This window comes from Argentina silus (assembly GCF_951799395.1).
Source record: "Argentina silus genome assembly, chromosome: 3".
Classification (NCBI taxonomy): domain Eukaryota; kingdom Metazoa; phylum Chordata; class Actinopteri; order Argentiniformes; family Argentinidae; genus Argentina; species Argentina silus.
In genome coordinates this window covers 17,135,767-17,144,700 of record NC_139657.1, presented here as the reverse complement: position 1 = coordinate 17,144,700, position 8,934 = coordinate 17,135,767, and the positions used below count along the sequence as shown (strand labels likewise).

The following is an 8,934-nucleotide window of genomic DNA, read 5'->3' as shown; positions in this document are numbered from 1 at the left end:
TCCATTGTCCCCGATTTCATTGTGGGGGACAACAATAACAGCCTGTGAAAGAGATATGGGCCAAGGTCAGATAAAAGGGGCTGAGCATGGCCAATAGATAGATATATAGACATACAGATAGACAGAAAGACGGACACACACACACACACACACACACACACACACACACACACACACACACACACACACACACACACACACACACACACACACAAACACACACACAGACAGACACACAGACAGACACACAAACAGACAGAAAGACATTAACATTGTCATTGGAACCTATGACCACTTGTAACTGGTCTGTTATTGAGCTGAACTCCTGGGCAACAGAAATCCTAGCATTCTCTCAGATCATTACTGCCATGACAATTAGAGTCCATAGAAGATCAGTTTTTGATTGATGAATGGATCAGAGTTGAATACCCACTGAAACCTTGATAACAATAATAGTTCTCTATGTGGTTGGAATCGAGAGCAGGCAGACGAGAAAAGACTTTATTCTGACATGATTTAAGGAAGCTCAATGTTGTTAATCCTGTGGGTAGGAAGATTAATGCAGCACCTGTTATTCTGCTTGTTGTTTACCTTGAATTAATAGCCTACAGGGTAAAATATGATGATGGTTAAGCTTTTGAGAGGGGAAGAGAGTAAAAAAGAGGGAGAGACAGAGAAGGAGCTTGTATGAGCTTAAACGACATGTAGAGGAGAGAGAGAGAGAGAGAGAGAGAGAGAGAGAGAGAGAGAGAGAGAGAGAGAGAGAGAGAGACTAGAGAGGAGGAATCATTTCATAGTCTATTACTTGTAAATCCCTCTGTGTTCTACTAATACTGTCTGGGTACTCACTCTCACCCTGCAGCACTGGATTGTACTTGAGACACTGAGCCTAAAGGCTTCATTTAGTATAATGCAACCAATACTACAGTACGTGAACAACAACAACAGCAACAACAACAACAACAACAACAAAACACTCCAGTACTACTGCCATGACGACTACTACGAAAGGCAACAATGATATAACTGCATTCCATGCTGTAGCACTTCTTAGATATTGTTGAGCTCTAGATCTTTAGAAATAGATGTTTGTAGAGACTAAAAATATACATATTTATATATATATATATAGACTAGAAATAGAGGAGGAAACAGATGAAGGGGAGACACAGTAGGAGAGAGGCTGGAACCCCAGTCTGTTAGACCAATGTTGTCCAGACTTGGCAGTGCTAACCACTAGACCAAAATCTCAGCATTTTGCCAATCAATCTTTGTAAGATAGACACTTTGGACACAGGACAAGAGGATTTCTATCATTTATCACATCTATCACCATGTCCATCAGGTTATCTGTCAAACCGGTTATTTATGGGTCATTTTGCCAACAGAATAATGGAATGTTCCTTTCTCTCCAAGTTCCATCATGGCAGTTGGTCAACATGGTGTCTGCCAACAGTCCTGATTGATCACTACCTTGGAGTGCTCATAATATATAGTTGGCATTTTAGATAGTACAGTAGCAGGATCTCGCTCTTCCTCTCCAGCTTAGGATCTCTCCATGGTGCTGAAATCTAGGACAATTTGCTGCGTTTCTCTCTCTCTCCCCCCTCTCTCTCTCTCTCTATCTCTCTCTCTCACACACACACACACACACACACACACACAGACATAGTTGAACTCTGTACAAGACTGTACAGTATCAGTCTATCTGATCTATATTCTGTCCTTCCTATGCTGTCAGTGAGTGGCTGGGCCAAGTCTGTGATGTAACAACTCTTCCTGAATTGGTGATTCATCGTTGGAAGCATTCTAGAATACGCTGCTTAAGTGTGGAATCAGCACACACATGCCCATATAAGGACTGGCACCACTACAGTATATCTGTATCTCTGTTTTGTATCACTTCCCCTCCAACTCCTCTACCACAATGCACTCAGTACTATACCCCCCCGTCCCCCCCTCCACTCTACTTACTGGTACACACACACACACACACACACACACACACACACACACACACACACACACACACACACACATACACACTGTCCCCCCTACCTCTAAGTGCAAACACACACACACACACACACACACACACACACACATACACACACACACACACACACACAGGTTGGATGGCCCCCTAAAGGCACAAGGTTGGATGGCTCCCTAAAGCAATAGCAGAGAGTAAGAACACCCCACCAAAACTCTGCTCTTACTGCTGCTGCTGCCAGTGGAGGTTGGAGAGAGAGAGAGAGAGAGAGAGAGAGAGAGAGAGAACTCTCTCCAAGACATGCAGAAAGTGTCCCATGGCCTAATTGTTGTCATAGACTCCCTTCTTTGGTTCTGATCTAGACACTGTGGCAATAAGCCCCCAACTTCGCTCTCTTTCTCACACACACACACACACACACACACACACACACACACACACACACACACACACACACACACACACACACACACACACACACACCACACACCACACACCTATCTGACCTCCTGCTGTTTCCTCCTAGACAGCTGGTTGACATCTGGCCACACCCGTCTGATCCTGATCCTGTCTGTCTGCAGCTGTTTGCCATACGATAGATCAAACACTGCACTAAACTGATAGGATTATCACACACACACACACACACACACACACACACACACACACACACACACACACACACACACACACACACACACACACACACACACACACACACACAGTGATTGAGAGAGAGGAAGGAAATTAGCCACTTGCTTCCAGCTTTTGCACTTATCCTGTTTTCTACTCAGGATCACTTCCGGTTCTCTATCTGTCTACTCTGCACCTTCCCCTACTGTTCAGTCTAATCCCTGGGGATACACTTGAGACTATGTGTGTGTGTGTGTGTGTGTGTGTGAGAGAGAGAGAGAGAGAGAGAGAGAGAGAGAGAGAGAAATATGTGTGGTGTGTGTGTGGGGGGGGGGTTGTGTGTGTGTGTGTGTGTGTGTGTGTGTGTGTGAGAGAGAGAGAGAGAGAGAGAGAAAAAGAGAGAGAGAGAGAGAGAGAGAGAGAGAGAGAGAGAGAGGAAGAGAAAGCGAGAGTGTGTGTCTAATGGCAGTAGAGTACTCCACTTTTTGCTGACAAAGCTGAAATAAAGCCCAGAGTGAAATAACTTCCAGGTCTGTTAAATCAAGACCCCCAGGTACACTAGCCAGAATCAGACACTACAGCAACAATAGAAGACATAGTCAAAGACTGGCCTGCTCTCAGCTCACAGCACAGCACAACTCACAGAGAGGTCAAGTGTAAAGGAAACAGAGAAAAGATGTCTCTCTCACAGGTAAACTCAGTTTCTCTAGGTATCTATCTATGTTGCCATGGGGACACCTCCTCTCATTAGGATTTGAATCTCAGTACTATCATTAGAGTAGTTGGATGGATCATTATGGTCTGTTGTACATCAACCAACTAATTCATGGTTGAAACCTGGTTGGGCGAAATGGAAAGTGGCACAGTATATAGTGGCAACAATTGAAGTGTAGATTTAGGGCCCTACAAAGGCCCTCTACAAGTCTGCAAATTCATGGCATAACCGCCACCTTTTTGCCTGACCATGTGGCCTCGGTAGGCACTGTAACTAGGTACAACTGTAAGCCTGTAGGCCCCAGCTATTATATATGTCAGCCTACATACTATTTACATAAGGTGGTGCATGCTATTGTGTGCCATGTCTACTTCTAATCCAATATCACCTGGAACAAAGTCGTACAGGATTTGAGGATGAACACTGCATCGTTGAATAACGGATAGGCTGGTATGGTATGCTTGGATCGAGTCAGCACACCTGTGTCAGCCAGAAAATAGCTTTCATAACATAGTCACAAACTACATACAGTCGTTGCAGAAATGTAACCATCACATTTCGTCAAGAATATTCCTCACACACACATTTTGCCTGGATCATTAAGTTACTGATTGTGCTTTATCCAAGTTAGAAAGAAAAGTTTGCTAAAGCACATGCAGTGTGGATCCAGGTAAATAAATGCTAGTATTCATGTTTTGACTTGATCCTTCGCAATGGAATGCAGGAGTTCTCCGTGGTGCTGAAATCAAGATCTATCCGCGGGGGTGGAAGCACGTCTATCGGTGGTTTGCTGTACTGGTATCTAAGTAACTACACGGGTAGGTGGCCTCACAGCTTCAGCGCAGGAGCACGAAGTCTATTTACAATTTACTACAAGCTAGTTTCATGAGTTAATCCGTGCGTGGTGAAAAAAAAAGAAACTCGAGGCGGGGGACATTTCTCAGAACTCGTCATGCTCGTGTTAGTGGTAATCAGTGAGCATATTATTCAATTGTATCCACGAAAAACAGTGGAGTGGAAACAATGACGCAGTTATTTTCATTCAAAACGTGTCAATCTTTCCGTTCAAGGATGAATCATTGGCCTCCCGCCGGAGGCCTGCGAGATGCGTTACATAGCGATGACAGGAGGGAAATGGTTAACACGTAAAGATCAAAGACGCGGAAACATCACATACAGCATCCGGATTGGATTGGATTTAAAAAAAATAATAATAATTATAACAATGCGCAATGTTTCTCTGTTTCCAAATACAATTGCGGTTTTTAAAAGCTCAATAAACAATTAATGAGTTTTTGATTATAGCCTAGGTCTCGCCTCATAGTGGGTTATATTCATAAAAGGAGGAAATTGGGACTAGCGTAAGGAATGCAAGATGTGTATTTGGATTGGTTCTTTCATGAATTATTAATCTTTTTATATTTCACTATGTCAGCACTAAGTCAGAGCAAGAGGGAGAGGGAGAGTGAGAGAGAGAGAGAGAGAGAGAGAGAGAGAGAGAGAGAGAGAGAGAGAGAGAAAGAAAGAAGGAAACCATAAATGGCTCCTACAGTTTTGTTTCAGGAGATACTGTAACCAAGGATACTAGTCACAGGCATGTGCCCACAGAGAGCGTGTCTTAAGCAAGCTAGATGAGGCAATGTGCATGTTTGATGCGATGCCACTGTAGCCTACTTCTTTTGGCAAGGCAGCCAGAGCAGAACTGGATAAAGCACACACACGCACACACACACACACACACACACACACACACACACACACACACACACACACACACACACACACACACACATACATGTAATCCAGGACAGAATACCGACAGAAACTGTTGCAGAAACATCAACATTCGAAATGAGCTGCAGTTAAAAGCTAAATCTCCCAGTAAGCTTAAATCGACTACGGATGTTATCCGGTTAAGGGATTTCGTTTTGACTTTTTTTTCTGTCGCAAAGGCGATGATGTGCCCCCCAAGTCTTTGATATTTCCATTTAAGGATTATTTAGCTCATAAAACATCATCAAATAGCATTATCATTTGAACCGTAATTCCATAGAAATTGCCCTGGACATCAGGAAATAGATTTAGATCGTGCTCATCATTTTGTGTTCCAATGTGCTCCTTATATAGCCCCATACTATTATCTGGATCAACAGTGAGTGGCTGAGATAAAATAACTTACTCAAGAAAACACCCTACATCACCATTATACCACAGTGCAAAACATTCACACAACCATCTTGGTATACATGTAGGTCAGGGGAGTAGAGGATATAGGCTACAACATACTGTAGCCTACTGCTGAGATTGACAGATGTGACTTTAACTCATACCGAAGAAGAAGCTGGCGGAGAACAGTTTCCTGTAGCTGTGAGTGTGATGTGATGATCAGTTGATCTTATCTGATGGGTTAAGATCAAGCCTATACAATAAGCAGACCCATTGTAGCAGTCTGGCTTCATGACTGCAGACACAGCTTTCAACACAGTGTGACATTCTGAGTCCCTCCAAGACAAAAGACAGTGCTGTATTATGAATCTAAAGACATCGTAGCATTCTTACTCTATCAAAGAGTATCTAATGTAGCATTATGAACATATCTAGGGGGAATAGAGGTGTTCCATTTGGATGATCTGAGTCAGGGGAAAGAGCGTGTCCCAGTAACATTCTGAATCTAAGACAATAGGGAAAGACAATCATACCACTGTAACCCCAGCCCCCAGCCACTGTAACCCCCCCCCCTCTCTCTCTCTCCGTCCACAATGATCGTGATTAGGCAGCCAGATTAGGGCCAAATTAAGTAAACACCATTAGCAGAGGCAGCCAGCCAATCAGGGCGAAGAACACTGAGTCCCCAGTGACACTCTGACCTGCTGCATGTCTGTGTGCGTTTCCACAGCAACCTTACTGTACATAGGCTCCACCGCTGCTGTAATGCAGAGGAACTAGAGAGGTTCTGAGAGGAACAAGTGAGACAGACAGACAGACAGACAGACAGACAGACAGACAAACGGATAGATAGACGGATGGGTAGATAGAAAAAAAAACAGATACAAATGAAGAAATACAGTAATTCATCCCTGAACATTTTTCCATCCTTTTTTGTTGTTGTCATCGTCTCTAAAAGCAGGTTGTGTTTGCTTTGTGTGCAAATGCCGGTTGTTGTCCAAAAATGCTCGTAGGACTACTTGTTATTCTCCATGTTTTATGGTGGAATCACATGATTAGCATTGTTATTGGGCATACGATGGTGAACCCTAGATGCAACAGTATGTAGCCTATACACTCTGCCATCTGTCAACAGATACTTGAGTGATTCATGTACACACTGAAGTGTTACATAAGAGATTGCATACGTACTATAGCTACTCTCTAGAGCACTGCAATATATAGAAAGTGTCTAGAATCTCAGGTTTTCCATCCTTTGGTTTTTATCCTACCTGTTATGCTCTCCCTGGTATTTTGAGCTCATACATATTCTCGCTCATATGAAATAGAGTCTTTTCTGTCATTCTCACACATACGCTTGTGAAAGTAATGCATCAAATGGCACTACAGAGAAAGCAGAACAGCTCCAGTTCAGTTTGCGATTATTCTGTTTCTGTTCAAATCCATGTCGAGAAGATCTTGTCAGACTGCCAACTGCCAACAGGGCAACCATCATGGCTTCACCTCCTACCCCATTAGTGGAGCAGCTAGACAGATCCTACCAGAACTCTCCTCCCTCCCACCTTCCTTCCTGTCCTCCCCCACATCCCCCTCTTCCGCTCACATGTCATACTTCCATCGTTTGAGTCATAACTATTGAGACAGATCTCTGTTTCCTTTATGGTTCAAATCTTCCCATAACTCCCTTTTCCTCCCTCGATACCTCCCCCTCTTCTATCCTCTCACATCCACCTCTCTTTCTCTCACTTGTCACACCGTACTTCCATCCTTTAATTAATAACACAGCCAAGCAGGCCTGGTACCTCGCCAGTGGTCGTGTTATGGTAACGTATTTGTCCTCATTTCTTTCCTGGCTCAGCCAGAGTTGGGCTGGTGGTGTTGTGTAAGGTTCTGGTTCTAGCTACGCTTATGTAACAGAGTTTTAGGAAACCATGGGAAATTGAACTATGCCACAGACTCTGTCTGTTTATGTTGATGCGGTGGGCTTTTTGGTCGCTTTGTTGTGTTGCATTCATATGTTGTTGAGGTGAGGTGTTTTGATGAATATACAGTATCTGGATCTGTGATCTATGTGTCTATGTTAAGAGGAGGGTAGAAGGCTCCAGTATATCATCACTATCATTTTCAGGCTACCTACAGTATCCATGGCCTTAAAGGCCTCTCCCTACCAGACAGGTGTTCCTCTGTGTCTGGTTCACAGGGGAACTACAGCCTAACTGGTTATTCCTTGCTTCTCTACTCAGGGCTTTTCCAGGGTGACCTGGAATCTCTTTCTCTCTGACTGCGGTGTCCGGATGGCCTTAATTTGGGCCTCCAAATTTATCCCCCTCTGCAGCTGGAGAATGAGCAGGGGAGAGGAGAGGAGAGGAGACTGCTCATCCTAATGACAGATGGCCTGAGAGAGAAGGACTAGTGTGTGTGTTTGTGTGTGATTGTGTTTGTGTGTGATTGTGTTTGTGTGTGCGTGTGTGTCTGAGAGAGAGAGAGAGAGAGAGACAGAGAGAGAGAGAGAAAGAAGGACTAGTGTGTGTGTTTGTGTGTGTGTGTGGCTGAGAGAGAGAGAGAGAGAGAGAGAGAGAGAGAGAGAGAGAAGGACTGGGGTGTGTGTCTGAGAGAGAGAGGAGAAGAGAGAAGATTGAACGAGGGGGACAGACTGTAGGGGTAGTAATGGACTACTAAAGTAGATGGGCTATGTTCCAATATCCACACTAATATACCATAATATCATGCAGTGTACCGGCCATGGGCTCTAAGTGGGACAATATTCCAGTGTAGACATTGACACACAGCCGCGGAGTGGGATGACCTCACGGCACCCCTAGCTCCACACTTCCCTCTATTACTGTCACATCAGTGAAAATAATTGGCCGACTGTACCTGTCGCTATCTCAATATCCAGATATTCCTGCCTATTAGAGAAGGGGCACTCATCCTCATCATATGGCTCTACTACCATCATGGTTATACCCACTCTATCCTCTCAATTACAACACAAGTGTCTAGGGGGGGCTAGGGGGCTTGGGGGGTTGTTACTGGACTTCCTACCTCCATCAGAGTAGGTCTCCGTGCCGTAGCCGTCCTGCAGTCCGTTGTTCCACGTCCCCTCGTACTTCCCGCTGGTGCCCGTGCTCTCCCTGAGGCCGTAGCGTCCCTTAAACCCGTGGGTCCACTCGCCCTTGTACACCCACTTGCCCTTGTTCTCCACCCCAATGCCGTGGCGCTTGCCCTGAGCCCAGGTGCCCTGGAAGGTGTTGCCGCTAGGCCAGGTGTAGACCCCCACCACCTCGAAGCCGTGGCTCCAGGACCCTGAGTACTCTCCCTGGCCCTTGGGCCCCGTGCAGATGCCATGGCCGTGGGCCTTGCCCTCCTCCCACCCGCCGCAGTATGACCCCCCATCATCAAAGTTGAACCTGCCCCCAGTGGACAT

General features: G+C 45.0%; 1 protein-coding gene across 1 annotated transcript in view; it reads right to left on the bottom strand.

Moving 5' to 3' along the window:
* Window positions 1-8,934, bottom strand: part of jph3b (junctophilin 3b) — a gene marked incomplete at both ends in the record, with an annotated part of 20,640 nt that extends 11,706 nt beyond the window's left edge. Inside the window, one exon of the mRNA XM_083666100.1 lies at window positions 8,553-8,934. Coding sequence (XP_083522226.1) covers window positions 8,553-8,934 — 382 coding nt within the window. The remainder of the gene's footprint in view (window positions 1-8,552) is intronic.